At 37.6% G+C, this 17,364-nt stretch overlaps 4 protein-coding genes across 6 annotated transcripts; all 4 read right to left on the reverse strand.

Annotated features, from left to right (window-relative positions):
• Window positions 1–363: 363 nt before the first annotated feature.
• LOC133704948 (uncharacterized) lies at window positions 364–1,824 on the reverse strand. The gene is made up of 2 exons (XM_062130020.1): window positions 788–1,824; window positions 364–498 (listed from the first exon to the last, which is right to left on the reverse strand). The coding sequence occupies exons 1-2, from the start codon at window positions 1,608–1,610 to the stop codon at window positions 464–466; spliced, it is 858 nt and encodes a 285-aa protein (XP_061986004.1). The 5' UTR covers window positions 1,611–1,824; the 3' UTR covers window positions 364–463.
• A 93-nt stretch (window positions 1,825–1,917) lies between these two features.
• LOC133704947 (type I inositol polyphosphate 5-phosphatase 10-like) lies at window positions 1,918–4,915 on the reverse strand. Of its 3 annotated transcripts, XM_062130017.1 has the most exons (8): window positions 4,733–4,915; window positions 4,430–4,514; window positions 4,202–4,306; window positions 3,538–4,066; window positions 3,222–3,415; window positions 2,985–3,093; window positions 2,467–2,615; window positions 1,918–2,381 (listed from the first exon to the last, which is right to left on the reverse strand). In XM_062130017.1, the coding sequence occupies exons 2-8, from the start codon at window positions 4,456–4,458 to the stop codon at window positions 2,039–2,041; spliced, it is 1,458 nt and encodes a 485-aa protein (XP_061986001.1). In that variant the 5' UTR covers window positions 4,459–4,514; window positions 4,733–4,915; the 3' UTR covers window positions 1,918–2,038. The 3 variants fall into 3 exon arrangements, with proteins under 3 accessions (XP_061986001.1, XP_061986002.1, XP_061986000.1); XM_062130018.1 differs by lacking the exon at window positions 4,733–4,915 and having other exon boundaries at window positions 4,234–4,306; window positions 4,430–4,663; XM_062130016.1 differs by lacking the exon at window positions 4,733–4,915 and having other exon boundaries at window positions 4,430–4,663.
• Window positions 4,916–5,049: 134 nt separating this feature from the next.
• Window positions 5,050–7,708, reverse strand: LOC133705803 (uncharacterized). The gene is made up of 4 exons (XM_062131182.1): window positions 7,672–7,708; window positions 6,089–6,237; window positions 5,426–5,488; window positions 5,050–5,185 (listed from the first exon to the last, which is right to left on the reverse strand). Exons 1-4 carry the CDS (start codon window positions 7,706–7,708, stop codon window positions 5,102–5,104), a joined length of 333 nt encoding a protein of 110 aa, XP_061987166.1. The 3' UTR covers window positions 5,050–5,101.
• A 798-nt stretch (window positions 7,709–8,506) lies between these two features.
• Window positions 8,507–15,727, reverse strand: LOC133704872 (SUN domain-containing protein 1-like). Its single transcript, XM_062129911.1, has 3 exons — window positions 15,591–15,727; window positions 10,970–15,494; window positions 8,507–9,119 (listed from the first exon to the last, which is right to left on the reverse strand). The coding sequence occupies exons 2-3, from the start codon at window positions 11,129–11,131 to the stop codon at window positions 8,814–8,816; spliced, it is 468 nt and encodes a 155-aa protein (XP_061985895.1). The 5' UTR covers window positions 11,132–15,494; window positions 15,591–15,727; the 3' UTR covers window positions 8,507–8,813.
• Between the last annotated feature and the right edge of the window lie 1,637 nt (window positions 15,728–17,364).

The raw sequence follows: 17,364 nt of genomic DNA on the forward strand, positions 1-17,364 counted from the left end.
ACTGTTGTCACTTCGCACCGTTTTAACTTGTTTGTTAAATTGACGTTCCACCAAAGCGATAAAATTGCACAAATTCACTGAGACTTCTTTCTTGTCAAGCAGCAAGTATATCCACGTTGCTCGCGAATAATCATCAACAATGGTTAAAAAATATCTTGCACCACAAAGTGCAGTGGTTCGATAGGGTCCTCATAAGTCACAGTGAATTAACTGAAAACTTTCCAAAGTTTTATTATCACTAGCAGGAAATTTATCCCTTGTTTGTTTTGCTCTAAGACAAACATCGCAAACTTGATTACGTAAGCTACTAATTTTACTAGCACCAACATTTGGAACCAACTCTAGAACCTTAGATGATGGATGTCCTAGCCGCTTGTGCCACAAATTGAAGGATTTCTCATTGCCAGTTTGTACTGTTGCCACAGTTGCCCTTCCTCGCAAGTAGTAAAGCCCCTCTCGTAGCTCACCCGCACCAATCACCATCCTCGAAGTGCGGTCCTGTATAGCACAAATTTTATTATGAACTGAGCAACACAATCAGATTCATCAATCAACTGAGATACCGAAATGAGATTGCATTGCAAACTTGGCACATATAAAACATTTGCTAATTTCAACTTGTCACTCAGCACCATTGTTTCTTCTTTTGTAGCAGCTGTTTGTTGCCCGTTTGGAAGCCCAACAGGACATTCTACCATGTCTCGGACATGGGATAAGCAATCTAGCCTTCCTGTCATATGATGAGAAGCACCCGTGTCGATAATCCATTGTATGGAGGAACACTTACCAGTGAGTTTCTCAGTTGCCCCTATCTTGGTATTGTTTAGAATGTTCAGTAATGTTTTCCATTGTTCATCACTAAGGCCATTGGTATCGCTTCTATCAGTATATGAGACTTGAGTTGCATTGGCTTTGACCAATCCTCCACGTCCTCTACCAACAGGAGTCATACCTCTCTGTCCTCCCTTTCCAAGTCCATTTCCTCTTCCAATCCCACGAGCACGATCTCCCCACCAATCCGGATATCCAATTAGCTGAAAACAACTATCAGATTCATGTCCCATGCGATTACAATGGTTGCATACCACATTTTTGTCCTTTCCTTCATTTTTGTTGCGTGATTTGAACTCTGCTTGCACTGCAAAGCTCATCACCTCGCCGCGCTCTTCCTTTCCACGAGATATGATTCTGACACGTTCTTCCTGAACTAGTGTTGAGTAGAGTCTGTTCAGATTTGGCAATGGGTCCTGAGCCAACAGATTTGATCTTACAGTCCCATAGACTATTTCATCAAGTCCCATGAGGAACTGATGAGCTTTCTCTTCCTCGCGCTTCTTTTCTAAGGCCGCTCCAAGGTTGCAGGTACACAAGCCGCACTTGCACATCGGCATTTGTTCAAAGTTTGCCAATTCTTCCCATAATTTCTTAAGCTTTCTAAAGTAGGCAACAATTGGCAATCCTCTCTGTTTGCATTCAGCAAGCTCAGCCCTTAGTTGTTGTATGCGTGGTCCATTCACCATGGAAAATCGTTCTTTTATGTCTTCCCAAAGATCTTGTGCCACCTCCATATGTGACATAGTTGATCTCAATGATGGTTCAATGGTGTTCATTATCCAGGACACCAGTAAAGAGTTGTTGGTCCACCAGTCTTCAAGGTCCGATGATTCCTCATCTGGACGCTCAATAGATCCGTCCACAAAGCCAAATTTTTTCCTTGCTCTCAATGCAATCTTGAGAGCACGAGCCTATTCATCGTAATTTTCTCCCTTCAGTTGAACTGTGTCAACAGACTTCCAGGGTTGTCATTGGAGGTTATATCATAAGGAGAGATAGTTTTCCTCAAGGTAGTCATTTCTCTGTAATGGCCAGGATATTTTATTAAACTAGATATAACTCTGATACCATGAGAAGAAAGGATTTGAATTTGAAGGTCTGATCTATTGATTCAGAAAACCAGTACATATATACATGGAGAAGCACTATTTCCGTGCAACTTCCAAACACAACTACCTAAATGTATGCCTTAATTGACAAATGATTACATGTTTACAGCTAAGCATGATATTAGGAGATATGACAGAATAAGACAACAGAATATTTGCCAACATGATTTCAGAGATATTCGCCAACATGATTTCAGAGATATTCGCCAACATGATTTCAGCCAACATGATTTCAGAGATATTCGCCTGATAATGTACTCTTCACTTGCAACTCTCATTTTAAAGCCCGATAATGCCTTTCTTAATCCATCATTATTAGTAACTTGTACGCCTACCATGAATTTTGCGCATACCGGCCGGTGGTCGGAAAACCTGGACTCTCCACGTACGTAAGATAGTTGACGAATCCCATCTCCATACCAAAGTATTCTATCACACCTGCAATTTTGTTTAACTATTCAAGTACTTATTCGTAAAAAAATTTCATTTCAGTAATATAGGTGTAGGTTTTTTCTGTATATACCATGCTGGAGTTCTTCTTTTCTTTTGTGTTTCGATGGTCTCTCCAGCGTAAATGTCTGAGTTATAGGAGTATTTGTACGTTGGCGCGAAGGAGATCTCTCCCTCTTTCCATCCTCTGAACACTCGCCCTGCTTCCCTCTGAATTTTCAGCTGCCAGAACATGGACCGAATTCAGTTCGAGTATGCGGCAAAAAGAGAGGGATTAAAGCTAAACACACCTCTGGAGAGAGTAAATACTGTGGCTGTTAGTACAATATGCCGATGTTGCATACAGTAACAAACATTCCTCATGTTTATTGAATAATAATGAAAACGTCTTAAGCTCCATATACGATAACATTCTTGTATTCCACCCAGATGATTTCGGTTTTTTTTAATTTAACCCTAGACAAAGATTCGCACAAAAAGATAAGGAAAAGATTTGTTCTTCAGATCTGTAGAGAACAAAATATTTGATGCCATTTTCACATTGCGTACAACTCCTTCCAAAGTTATTCTATTCAACGTAAAGGAAGGTACCTGATCTTTGTCAAGAAGTGTGTCCAAGTTATACTGCTCCAGAAGCCTTCGAGTCTCGGAGTAGCTCAAAGCTATCCTGTAATTCAAGTCCCCTAACCATATGACCCGACTAGGGCCATCAAAACAGATTTTAGAGAACATATATAGATGAGTAGAGTATCAAGGGATTCAATTAACAAAGATTTTCCAACGACAGGATTAGACTATTAATTGTTCAATAATTTCAGAGATGCTTACTCATGTTCCATGATTTTCTCAGGCATCCAACTACATGGAGATTTGCATATCCTTGAAAATTGTGTGTTCTTAATTATCTCTATGACATCCAAATTTCTCCTACGTTCATCTCCTTCTTTCTCTCCCGACGCCAAGTGACAACAAACAAAGCAGAAGCTAGTCTGATGGAAAGACATGCTAACAGATATACACCCCTGCAACCAGAGAATTAAACATGATTTCAAATGAGGAAGGTCTATGATTCTATCTTGATTTTCAACCATGAACCATGGACAGCTTATGTTCATAAACAATGCATGTCTATGTCTTAAATTACCTTGTTCCCAAGACAGCCTAAGATCCCACGGCCAACGTTAGAGATTCTCAAATGGCTTACATGTTGCACAAGCTCCTTCCTGACCCAAACAGTAACAAATATTCCGACCATTTGTTTCCCTGTTATAAGGCTGTACTTCATCTGGTTGGCACTAGCTGGAGTGGAAATTTCTGAAGATACATGATTGCTAAGTCCATCTTCATCCTCTTCCGAGGAACAGTAATCCTCGGTCATATTTGTTGATGGGGGCCAAACACAGCAATCCCTGCTATACTTCCTTTCCAATATGGGAGAGCAGTTGCAAGTCTTCAGCCTCCGTCGACTCTCAGTCCTGAAAGACTTGCAGACCTTTTTAAGAGAAGGCTTTTGGAAGAGAAGTGAGCTGCAAAGGGGTGATTTTGATCTTCTTGAAGCCACACTATATGATCTATTCAGTGATTGATTAATTAAAGCCAGCCATTTTGCGGCAGGCTCGCTGTCTTCTGCCACAAGCACATTTCCAGCGTTCAGTGGAACAATTTCCTGAAAACTGGCAATCCAAAAAGGAAACAAAATGAAGAGCAAATCAACTTACCTTATTTCACTAAAAGAATTTAATATTTTAGTTAATTATCATAAAATCTAAAATACAAAGAAACAGCAGGAGAAGGGGGAGAAAGCATACCCTAAGACATATATATCTGATTCATCACGAACCTGAAGAAAATCATCGAGGTTGAGGCCACTGTGAGGAGATTTCCCTCCGACGTTCCATGTTGCCACGAAAACACTATGAAGGGAGAAGTTTTCGACCAGAAACTATTAGATTTTTCATATAAGCAGATACATTAATTGAGATAAAAAAAAAAAGGGCGGAGACAACAAAATATCGAAACTAGGATCTTTTGCTTACCTAAATGACTGGACTTGACTGCTTGACATTGGAGAGCTTAATTGGTGAGAAAAGAGAGACTTGAGTGATGGATCAGAAAGTGCTTCTGCAATTGGAAAGAGGAAGATGGAATTTATGCAAAAACTTCAAAATTGTAATCCGAAATTGAGGACAAAAGGCAATTTGTGCAAGAAAAACTTGCTTTGAAAGTTATATATCTGTGGTTGCAGAGAAATCCAAGCATTTCTCAAAGTACACCCACTTATCTCAAAGTTAACAAGCACTTAAAAAGAAAGATAAGGAAGGATAGGAGAGACCATCCACCTGGGGTGATTTACCACTCTTGCTTCCTTTCTTCCATTGGATAAAGTCAAAATGAATGAAATGTTCTCAATTTTGGAGCAAATTGCAATGATGCTCTTGTCACTGTCAACCTTTAACTTTTCTTAACTATGCCTTCCCAACCCTTCACCTTTACATTTTGGACTCGTTTTTTTACTTGCAATGGAAGTCAAAAAACCAAAAATAAGAATAGGAGAAAATGATCTGAATCGTGGAAGAAAGAAAATGGAATGGAATCTTCTTAACGAGAAGAAAATTATATCTCTAGGAATCTTCCATTTCCAAAAAAACTGAAAAAGAGAGGTTCCTTAACACAATTCAAGAGAGAAACAATGATCGCAAGTGATTCATTTACATATCAGATGAATCAAACGAAACTTCCTCTGCCTTCCTCCCTCTTACCTCCTTCTGCAAGATAAGTTTTCGCAGAAAAGACTGCAAAACACAGCAAAAAATAACTGTAGACCAGAGAAAGATTGAACAAATAATGTATTCTAAGTGATCAAAAACTGTAGTAAATGCAATAGCCTGTGGTGAAATATGTAAATCTCTCAAAATAAAGAGCATGGTCACCTATTCAATTCTTATGAATCACAGAAAGATTGAAAAAACAGCAGAAATAAAGTAGCAGCAAAAGGCAAGGATTAAAAGAACAAATAAACCTACATTAATTACCTTCTTGTTCTGGTCTTGATTCTCTAGTGTCATGTCTGAAACTGCTCTATTTTCATCAAAAACCTTCAAAAATATAGTAATTGCATCAGAGTCCATGAATCAGAAATCCCATAAGAATATTAGGGAAAAAACAAAGAAGGGGAGGAGAGATAGGAGTGACAGGGACATAAAAATCATGTCATGGTTAAACAAGATAATAAATCAATAGGCCGTAAAACAGAGTCAAGAATATCAATCCATCAACAATCAACCGTGCCAATCAATGAACTTAGCATTAAAGAACAATAAATGAAAAAAGGTGCGGATCCAAAAATTCTGATCATGTCCATATTTTCATCCAAGAAACATTCAACATTCAGCAATGCCAGATGATCCAAAACACAATTAGGCCCAACTACAGAAGCAAACATTCTGTTAAAGCCATGAATTCCATTTACCAGAAAACAAAGATGACAGTACTATCACATCCATGGAAAGAGAGAATCAAAGACACAAATAAGAGCTACAACAGAAAGCTGACAGCCCGAATGGGGTTTCCTCGAAAAAGTCAACTTTCCAAGCAAACGCATCCCAGCCAATGAAAACACATGGAAAACTGAGCTGCAAAAGAAAAGGCAAGTAGCCAAGAAAAGAAAAGAAATGCTCAAAAGAAAGAAAAAGAACCTGTATATCCTGCTCTAGAACTGGGGAAGGACTATTATCTATCTGTGGTAAGCAAGTATTGAAGTTAACAAAAGGTTTCTCTTTGTTTCTATGATTGATGTACGTGCACTTGGGGTGTCTTCTTTTCTTGATAAAAATATCAGGGCATTCTCAAACCTATTTTAAGCTCTAAATTAGATTTTAACCAGATCGTTCGTGTTATGTATTCAAACAAATTAATTATCCAACAACAACTCAAGGTTAGGTCACAGATATTTTTGTTTAAGAAAAATCAAAATGATATTACTTTAATTTAAAAATTAACAAGTTGAACTAGGTCAACAATCAGCATGGACAAACGACCAATGGATCAAGTTTTTTTCCTTCTTTTATTTGTTTCTTTAACCCGTACCTGTTCATGCCTAGGTGAAGGGTTTCACAACTATACGTCTTTCATTGATCAATATGTTTCATGGTTCTCTCTAGAAAATAAAACGCAAAAGGAAATAGTCAAAAGGGGATGGAATCTTAAATGTCCTTTCAAAACACTTGTTTCTTAGAAAGAAGAAAGGAAGAATTCTGCTGGTTTGTTGTTGTTTGTTTTCTCAGAAAGGAAATGGGAAAGTGGACCCCCACGTGTTTGTGTCCCGACTGCAAAGCAAATCAGAAGCCATGCATAGTGCCTCATTGAAAGTGACTGTTTTGTGGGGGAGAAAAGTGTTAGGGTGTCCTGGCAGATCGGCAGTTCAAAAGTTGGGAAGTGGGTCTTCGCCGTCTACTACTGCCAGTCTACAGACAGCATGGATTTCTCTTCTCCTGGACCCAGTTTTGGGACCTGTCACTCTTGGTCTACATGAAGCTAATTTTCTCCAAGTACAGGGTTAAGCTAGTCTCCCCCTTCTATAAACCCTACTAAAAATACTCTTTTTTTTTTTTAATATTAGCGTCGATGTTTTTTTAAAAAATATTTTTTAATTAAAAATATATTAAAATAAAATTTTTATTTTATTTTTAATACCAATATATTAAGACCATAAAAAATATTAAAAAATCATGACTTGAATTGGGTTCGCTTTTTGTGTAATCAATTAGGTTTAAAATTAAAAAAGGTCTCCAGACATTTTTTTTTGTTAATATATTTTCCTAGATATAGATAATTTATATAAAATTGTTCTCGAAAGGAAATTCAATCTTGATATGTAAAAGCTAGCATGAGAAGATGTTGTGGTTAAAGAAATAGATCATAATTAAGTCTCAAAAAACTTCTGGAACTAGTTAACAAAAATTTTTTATACTACTATTTTTGAGAAAATCGAATCGGATTTCATAGTGGAAAATGTAAGATTGAGGAAGAGGAAGTGAATAATGATTAGATTTAATAAAAAAAAAATAGTGCTAATTAAAATCAAAATAATAAACAAAAATAATTACAATGGAAATCTTGATATATAAGGGCAATGATGATAAGCAACCCTAGGAAACCAACAAGGAAGAAAAAAGAAGAATCATCACATGGTAATTGCTCTAAGAATTATTCACTGAGTAATGATTGAGTCAAAATTCCAATCCTGCTTGAATTATTAGTCAAATCCAAACCCCAAAACCCTGCTTGCGAGGGAGCCTAAATACAAGATTGTACATCGCCGATCATAGCATAAGAAAGATACATATAGCTAGAGAGCATATATCTTGTGAAGACCCAGATCCATGGTCACAGGGACTGATTTTAATGTTACTAAGATTTGTATACAGTAGCTATTGTTTTCTGGTGTAGCATGCAGACACCAAATCCCTGCATCTGCATACAGAATCCCTACAATAGAGGAAGAATGGTTGGTTTCAATGGGGGCAAGGGGCCACAGATAGACCCTGCTCCCACAGACAACATGTTTAGGGCTTCTATTCTCGTGCTTCAAAAATTCTGAAACAGTTCTCAATGAGTTTTTGTGTGAATCGAAGACCATGCATTTGAGTCTTGTTTTGTTCAATGTTACCGATCGAGAGTGACACGACTGAGACAAAAAGACACACATAAGTCGAGCATCCCATGAAAACACATCGACTCCATTGCACTTGTTTAGCTTGCCTTGATCAACAACAAGATTTTAGTATTTCTTAATTCTCAGGCATGGAGGGAGGTGTTTCTCTGCCATGTTAATTTTGGGCAGAGATAACTCAAGGCTTAAAAGTGTCTGTTCCTCTCTGAATGGTCATGGAAAAGAAATCAGGACAAGCTGGACTCTGGCAATTTGAATGCGCCAGTTTAAGCCCAAAGGCTCACCTCCTATTGCTAGTATGAAAACTCACATCAGCAGCTATTGTACCAGATTAACGAGCAGAGAAGAGAGAGAGAGCGAAAGCGAAAGCTGTGGAAGGTATATGATTAGAAGTGAAAGAAAAGATGCCATCAATGTCTAGCATACAGGATTATCCAAGAAATTCAAAGAAAATCCACATCCATTTACGATTTGAAGATCTCTTAATTTAGTTTCTGAGTTTTCACCCTTTTGATCAACAGTTCATAAAAAGCTGAACAATTTGACAACGCAGATACAAGCAGAAACGTAGAACTGGACAATGCTAGCACACGAGAAGTGAGACCTATGGAACACGAGGGAGTGGTAAGCCTAAGCACATACTTATCTATGTCTAGGTACTTGGAAGCTACAAAAAAAAAATGTTTGATAAAAAAGCTAAGCAGAGAATTTCAAAAGGATAAACAGTTACAAGGCCGGGACCAGATGCATCAAGGCTGCATTGCCGTCATTGAAGCTTGATCAGGTTCATAACCATGTACCCTCAAGCGATAAATGCAGGTGAGTGAGGGGTTTCCATGGTTAGATGTGAATTCCAGCCTCAGTGTGTCAACAAGTCCAGAGGCTGTTTTGTCCAATACATTGAAGGTCTGGGCGTTACTCTTCTCGAGGTCATAAGTAAACTCTGTTAAAAGAAACATCTTCTCTTTGTCATCTGCTGAATCAAGATCGGGGTTCTGCATCCACCCAGACACCTGACAGTCCTTAGGAGCAGTTGACCTATCATAAGCCACACTCTGTCCACATAACAACGACAAGAGTCAGTTGGAGCACAGGATATATTGAGAAAAAACACACATAAAGAGTGCAGCTACTAATAAAAAAAAGAGTGTTTGGATTGTTGGTGCATTTTGCAACAAAGTCATGGCGAATTGAGTAACTGGATAAAAGTCTTCCCATTAAATCCAATAAAAAAAGCACTTTCTGAAGGAAAGCTAATTCCCCCACTCAAAAAGGAAAATATAAAAGGATTCAGGAGGAGCGAGGAAGCATGCCATGCAGTCATGCACTGGCAATCTCAAATCAAGTCTGTTCCAAAATCTAAACCTCTCAAATGCAATTAGTTCTCCCACAGTATTGTTCACTGTCATATTTTGGATTGTTCTTCCCGAAGTTCGAGACAATAGCATAAAAAAGAGAATTCTTTCCACTATCATTCAATTTCGAGAACTCATAGAAATCCAGATTAGATTAAAAATCAACAAAAAGAAAGCATAAGTGGATGAAGACATAATTCTAAATTTGGATGGGCGAAAGAAGTATGACAAGGTTTAGCAAGTAAACCAAAAATTTCTCTTCTAAACAAGGGATTGGTTTTGGGGTTAAAGTGTATAAATTTTACAAGTTGACTCAATACCATCATTCCAGTCTAATTGTTTGTGTCCATCCTCTCCTACCTTCGCATATGACAAAGGATTTAACAAGAATCCTCTTCACTGTCACTGCCAGCTCTGTATGCTTTGATTGTGATTAGTATAACCACCTACACTGCTGTTTAAAGCACTGCAGTCACCAGCTTGACTACATTCTACAACATGCTAATTGCCAACTATTACAGATTTATCACCACCATAACCATAATAAGCACATATCATCACGTTTGAAGTACAAGCATCCCCACAACCATCACCAACCATGGTCCCAAATCGCCATAACTGCAGTATGCAATCCTTAATCTCCAAACATCTCCTTCATGCTATGTTTTCTCTCGTTTATTAGTTTTCAAAAACATTACCATCATACCACTGATTAACAGAAACAGAAACATTGAAAAAAGTAAGAACCCAAACCCAAAATCAAATGTGGAAAGAGGCTGATGGGAAAGCTTCCACAGATAAAAACTCAACAGGTTAAAGTGGCTAGAGTGGGGATTGGACTTTGGTGACAAGAGTATCATATTGGAAATCCTTAGATGTAGTATAAGAAAATGCATGAAGAGAATTAGCTTAGTTTCATTCCAGAGCATCAACGTTCTTCGTTTAGCACAGTTGACAATGGTTTTATTAGAAGTTGAATTGGATAGGTGAAGATACCTTAACCAAATTTGTTTTGATAACTTGCTGATGATCATGCTTCTATAGTATGCATTCTCCATTGGTTTTGACAACTGTGTAACACTTCTTTCTCCAACCTCTCAGATCTTTAGTTGAGATCAAGAAATTAATTTGAAACAGCAAATTATAAATAACCCGTCATCCAATCTTCACTTCCTAGAAGGCTCATCTTTCACGTAATCATCCTTTTCTTGTAATTGTAATCCCGCAGTCTTGCTCATAGTCACTAAAACTATGCAACCAAGAAATATTTTCACACAGAATGGGAACTATTTAACCATTGCAGCGGAGTTGCAGCATCAAGTTTGGGGTTATAGGATTGAAACTCGAAAGATATACAGGTTAGGGTCATGTCTTTTGGAATATTTGTGCAACATTAATTACTTGCAACCAAATTTGAAATCATGCAAGTTCTAATAACACTGCATGTTGACCAAGTAAATAAAATGAACTAAAAGTCATCTTTGCAGCTTAAACATCATACCAACTAACTTTACAACGTAAACAAACACAAACTGAAATGAAGATAGTACCTTAGCAATGTGTTCCAGCGTAACAGCTTCAGGAACAATAGCACTTCGCAGCTTAAACTGGACAAACCCCCTACTTCCTTTCAAAGCAAAGCACTTCCCAGGCTCCCCAAAACTTGGTTTTAGCATCTCATCAGCATTCGGATGAACCCCTCCACCCTTCATGAACCAGTTAATGTTTAACCACAATCATCCCTCTAATTTATACGTTAGTAGTTGTTTAATGCTTGCTGAATCTGTTCCTTTTTTTACTATAGACTCAGGCGCAACTGACCACATAGCAAGGGATCGAACAACCTTTGTGGAATTCCATCGAATTCCAAAGGGAAGTAGACACATATACATGGGGAATAATGCTTCCGCTGCTGTGCTTGGGATCGGTACCTGCAAACTGGATTTGCGGGGCGGTCGCACACTTTATCTTCATGATGTGCTCTACGCTCCAGAAGTTCAACGGAATCTTGTGTCTGTTCTTGCTTTACTCCAATTGGGCTTTAATATTGCGTTTGTTGGTTGTTGTGTAAAAATACATCTGGATAATAATTTTTATGGTTCTGGTTTTGTATTAAATGGTTTTATGGTGTTAGACACCGTTAATGTATCTATTGATAATGATGCTTCAATTTATGTTGTTCAAAATTCTAGCACTATTAATGGTAGTGATATCATAACTTGGCATGCTAGATTAGGACACATTGGGCAAGATCGATTACATAGATTAGCAAGAGCTGGTCTTTTAGGATCACTTACCAAAGAGGAATTGCCCGTTTGTGAGCATTGCTGTTGCGATGTCGCGGTCGCACAAATTAATTACCCTAGCTTAAAATAAACAAGATAGTATAGAGCAAGCAAGGGGTCGATCCCACGAGGAAGTTTCAAGTCAGATTTTTATGTTGTATGTTATGTAATTGGGGGGATTTGGTTTGTGATTATCTAAACTATGGCAGCAATTAAACTAGCAAACAAAATCAATTAAAACTAAAATATATCAAGAAAACAAACCTTGGTCGCAAGCACACATCCACCAACAGAAATCAGAACAGATCCTTGAAATGAAACTTCAGTTTATATTCTGAATTTTTTATCTTTTCTTAATGTTAGTTAATTAACGGATCCGCCGTATAACTAACCCTAACCAACAAACAATCACAGTGTCCGCACTAATGATTTAATCCAATGGCAGCCTTAAGATCTAGATAAATTCATTAATCTTAACAACCAAGTTGTCAGCTTGTGTTGCATTTGATCGAATGTTCTCCCTAAGTTTAATAACGTAGTTCCGCTACAATTATCAAGCTTAGTTGCTTCACAAGTTTATATACCACAACTCCGGTGTTGATATCAAACTTAGCAATAGATTGTTCACAATAATAACTTAGAGTCCGCTCTAGCAATTAAGATAAACAATCATAGAAACTATGCATTGGAAAACAAACATACGCATTCATAATACAAACTGAAAATAAATGGAAGAATAAATCTCACAGTTCTTGAAATCTGAAGGTGTTTGCGTCCTTGCAACCAAGAAAACGAGCTTAGCCTTGCATATCTATTGAACAACTACTCCTAAAGATGAAAGAATACATGATTTTTGGGTTGTAGAGGGGAGAGTTTGTGTTTCTTCTCTTATGGCTGCCACCCTTCTTTCTTTGATTCTACTGCACTCTCTCTCCCTCTCTCTTAGCTCTCTTAATATCATGAACTTAGCTGCCTATTTATACACAAATTGTAAGTAAGAAAAATCAAAGTTCAAGTGTGAACATCAAGAGATGGTGGTAGTGTGAAGGCGGCTGGCGGCTGGCGGCTGGTGGCTGGTAGCTTGTAGCTTGAGGGTGGTGGCTTGAGGTTGGTGGCTGCCTTCCTTGACCTTCTGGATTGATGTTCTTGAGGAGCTAAATTGCTGAAATTAAAACTTGGATGTCGGTTTTGATGCTTCGGGATGTAATTTGGATTCGTTTCTTCACGAAACCTGTTTGCTGGCAGAATTCAGTTGTCATCTTTGAAAACTCATATCTCCCTCATATGACATCGTTTTTGGCTGAAATTTGGAGCGTTTATAGACCATTGAGTCAAGAATCCAAAAAAATTGAGTTTGAATCAATTGGATATCTACAGCTCCAGATATTGAATTTTGAATGGACAAAGGTCAACACTGGCAGAATGCGAGTTTTGACTTTGAAGGATGTTATTTCCATGCTCTTTGTCATTTTATTTTTCTTCACTTGGATTTCCAGAAAGGTATGGATGTTATCTTTCTAATGCCACTGGAATCACTTCGTTTCGACTTTTAGAACTCACGCTCTGCACAAAATATCGACTGAACATCAAATCTGCCAATTATCTCCAATTTACTCTTTTTTGCATCCTTCATCTAAAGGTGCCTTTAAAACATAAAACAAAGAATATCAAGGCATTTTATATATATAACATAGGCTAAACACTAGTTAAATGTGGGTGAAACTATCAAATAATATGGTTACATCAAATAGGAATTGCCCGTTTATGAGCATTGCCTTGCTGGAAAAGCAACTAGATTACCATTTGGCAAAGCTAAAAGAGCTAGTAGTCCATTACAGCTTATTCATTCAGACATTTGTGGCCCAATGAATGTGAGAGCAAGACATGGAGGAAATTATTTCATCACATTTATAGATGATTTTACACGGTTTGGTCATGTTTATTTGATCTCACATAAGTCTGAAGCATTGGATTGCTTCATTCGATACACCAATTTGGTGAAGAATAAACTAAGTACCAAGATCAAAGCTTTAAGAACTGATCAAGGACGTGAATATCTGTCTGAACAATTTAAAAAATTTTATGATGAAAAGGGTATAGCCAGACAGCTAACTATTCCTTATACTCCACAACAAAATGGTGTAGCGGAAAGAAGGAATAGAACCCTATTTGACATGGTTAGGTCAATGATGGCGCAAGCTAACTTACCAATTTCCTTTTGGGGAGATGCATTGTTAATTGCTGCTTACATACTTAATCGTGTGCCCTCTAAATCTGTCTCATCCACCCCATATGAACAATGGAATGGTGTCAAACTTAATCTAGGTTATTTTCATCCATGGGGGTGTGCAGCTTATATTCACAACACTTCTCATGAATATGGGAAACTTGGTCCTAGGGGGAAGAAGTGTATCTTTATACGATATTCTGAACATTCCAAAGGATTTGTATTTATTGGTGAAAAAGCTGATGGAAGAGTAACAGAGATTGAATCGCGTGATGTTGTATTCTTAGAAAAGGTTTTTCCAAAGACAGGTGAGGTTGAAAAAGATTTTCAATTATATAAAATGGAAAATCTAGATTATGGCGAAACAAGTCATTCAGTAGAGGACTTAGATGAAACTTTTAATCCTCCTAGAAACACTAGGAGTGATATTTTATCTATTCCTTCTCTCATGGAGCAAGATCATGAGCAATCTCAACCTCGAAGAAGCATTCGTGAACCAATTCCTCGTCATCGATTTGAGATTGAGGGGGAAGCGTTCATGATTGCTCCACAAGATGATGAAGAACCTAAAACATTCAATCATGCTCTATCTGGTCCTAAAGCAAGTGAATGGATTAAAGCTATGGAAGAAGAAATGGAGTCAATGAAAATTAATCACGTCTGGGACTTGGTTGATTTATTGTCAAGACGAAGATCCATTGGAAATAAATGGGTTCTTAAAATCAAACGTAAGGCGGACGGGTCAATAGAACGTTATAAGGCTCGACTAGTAGCAAAAGGCTACACTCAAAAAGAGGGAATTGATTATGAAGATACATTCTCACTAGTTGTGAGGATTACTTCAGTTCGCCTCATTTTAGCTATAGTCGCACATATGGACCTAGAGTTATATCAAATGGACGTTAGAACTGCGTTTCTCAATGGAGAACTAAATGAGGAGATCTATATGGATCAACCTTTAGGATTCGAGACTAAAGGACAAGAGCGCAAAGTTTGCAAGCTTAAAAGATCCATATATGGTCTTAAGCAAGCCTCTAGACAATGGAACGTTAAGTTTCATCAAGCTATCCTTAAGGATGGTTTTACAATGATGGAAGAAGATCATTGCGTGTATTAATTTAAAACGTTCTAACAATAGTTTTACAATATTGTCCTTATATGTTGACGACATCTTAATAGCTGGAAATAGCAAAGAGATGATTGATACTACTAAAAAATGGTTATCATCAAACTTTGAAATGAAAGACATGGGTGAGGCCAGCTATGTACTTGGTGTGAAAATCATAAGAGATCGCGCTAAAAGGCTTTTAGGTTTAACTCAAGAGACTTACATCAAAAAGATGTTAGAGCGCTATCACATGCAAGATAGCAAACCAATGGACACCCCTGTTGATAAAAGTTTGAGCCTAAGCTGTGATATGTATCCCAAGACTCTAGAAGAAAAGGAGAAAATGTCCAGAGTACCTTATGCCAGTGCTGTCGGTAGTTTGATGTATGCAATGATGTGCACACGTCCCGATATATGTTATGCCGTTGGATTGGTTAGCCGATATCAATCAAACCCTGGTCAGAAACACCGGATGGTAGTCAAAAGGATTCTACGATATCTGAAAGGAACTTCAAATTACATGTTATGTTACCAAGGAAAGAAAGATTTACGATTGATTGGTTTCTCTGATGCTGATTGGGGAGGAGATGTCGACCAATCCAAATCAACTTCAGGATGTGCTTTCTTGCTTAATGATAGTGCAATACTATGGAGGAGCAAGAAACAATCCTGCATAGCCTTATCTACCATGGAGGCTGAGTATGTAGCTTGTTCCGCAGCAACACAAGATGCTGTTTGGTTAAAAAATTTCCTGTATCATTTGAAAATTGTCAAATCAGCATCAGACCCAGTGACAATTTACTGTGATAACACTGCTGCAATAGCTGTGGCCAAAGATCCAAAATACCATGGAAAGACCAAACACATCAAGATGAGATATCACTACATTAGAGAAGCAATTACTGAACAAGATGTGATCCTAAAACACATTTCTACAAATTATATGGTTGCAGATCCACTCACAAAACCAATAGCAAGGGATGCATTTGTTAGACATGTGAGATCCCTTGGCTTATGTAGAATGTAATTAGTTTCAAGGATCATACGAAAGCTTACAGTGATTGAGTAATGAATAAATGCCATTAGAATATCATTTTATTCATTATTTATTTCATGGATTATATTGAGTATCATGTAGTACAATTTGTTGAAGTATGTCGATAGACTTTGATTGGCTCACTCACATGAGCAATCACCTCTAGCACTTGTAAGGTGAGTAAAGATAAGACTATTTGAGTTTTAATGCTCAATAAGCGACTTGGGAGCAGTGGGAGCAATTTTAACTCAAAGTGATTATTAAAAAGTCACCTTGGCTGGGACCAAGATGAGGTTCTTAAATAAAAGAATCGGCATGAATGAATTCCCGCCATTCATGTGTCTATTATGATTGAAGCCGAGTACGAAATTATTCATCTGCCACTAATGAAAAATGAGCAAATGAGAATTTCTTATTTAAAGTCTATGTTTTTAGCAACAAGACTAAGACTCGTATAGTGTATTTCCTCTAACAAGGAGAGCAACGACATACACTCTTTGTCTTAAGAAAAGAAAAGAGTAAGCTCCACTATAACATGTATTTCATACTACATGTGCTAGCGACCATTACAGGAATAAAGAATGGATCCATGCTTCTTTATTATGTGAATCCTGAAGATCATATCTAAGATCTCAAAATCTTACCCTTTGTGACTTTTGACTATATCATGAGGTGATGTATTAATGATCGCTACTTTAGGAGTATATTCTATGGTCATGGAATGATTCGACTTAAAGGAATACTCTTAGGAAAGCGAGTTAATTCAGATTTGATTGATATGAGAGCGAAAGAAAAAGTAATTTTAGTTCTACACCTGTTACTTGTATTCACCGGCCGGGATCATATCACTTGAATAGATTTGATATGATTTAGAATACTTGTAATTGTAAGGATGGATTGAATATGAAATTCTTGAGGGATTGAATTATATTCAGTTATGTGTAACTAAAAATGCTTGGGGTATATTAGTACACTTTAAGGAATAATTAATTATGAGGTTGATGTCTCCTATATGGCTTGAATTAGGTTTATATATTGGAGCTCCTTTCACTGTGTGCTTCAGGTCGCACGGTCCGTTCGTCAAGTATGAAATTCTTGTGCAAGTTTGAAGAATAATGTATTAGAGAGATTCAGTCCTTCATGGGCGAGTGGGAGATGTTGGTTATTGGGTTAGGCCTGGTCCGCCCATGATGGATGGGCCTGGTCCAAGTTATTAGAGAAGTTACTAAAGGAAGTAACCGCCTCCTCTAATCATATATAAAGGGACATAACCCATAAGGAAATAACAA

Source organism: Populus nigra, chromosome 10, assembly GCF_951802175.1.
Source record: "Populus nigra chromosome 10, ddPopNigr1.1, whole genome shotgun sequence".
NCBI classification, from domain to species: domain Eukaryota; kingdom Viridiplantae; phylum Streptophyta; class Magnoliopsida; order Malpighiales; family Salicaceae; genus Populus; species Populus nigra.

Coding starts and splice junctions, on each gene's coding strand:
- LOC133704948 (XM_062130020.1), bottom strand. CDS start 1,610: ATGAACACCATTGAACCATCATTGAGATCAACTATGTCACATATGGAG. Junction 499..787: donor GGCAACTGAGAAACTCACTG/GTAAGTGTTCCT, acceptor TGTGCTATACAG/GACCGCACTTCGAGGATGGT.
- LOC133705803 (XM_062131182.1), bottom strand. CDS start 7,708: ATGTACAATCTTGTATTTAGGCTCCCTCGCAAGCAGG. Junction 6,238..7,671: donor TAGGCTCCCTCGCAAGCAGG/GTTTTGGGGTTT, acceptor AATAGGTTTGAG/AATGCCCTGATATTTTTATC. Junction 5,489..6,088: donor TTCTAGAGCAGGATATACAG/GTTCTTTTTCTT, acceptor ATATTTTTGAAG/GTTTTTGATGAAAATAGAGC.
- LOC133704947 (XM_062130017.1), bottom strand. CDS start 4,458: ATGTCAAGCAGTCAAGTCCAGTCATTTAG. Junction 4,307..4,429: donor AGTCAAGTCCAGTCATTTAG/GTAAGCAAAAGA, acceptor CTCCCTTCATAG/TGTTTTCGTGGCAACATGGA. Junction 3,094..3,221: donor GAGAAAATCATGGAACATGA/GTAAGCATCTCT, acceptor TGATGGCCCTAG/TCGGGTCATATGGTTAGGGG.
- LOC133704872 (XM_062129911.1), bottom strand. CDS start 11,131: ATGAAGGGTGGAGGGGTTCATCCGAATGCTGATGAGATGCTAAAACCA. Junction 9,120..10,969: donor CGCTGGAACACATTGCTAAG/GTACTATCTTCA, acceptor TTATGTGGACAG/AGTGTGGCTTATGATAGGTC.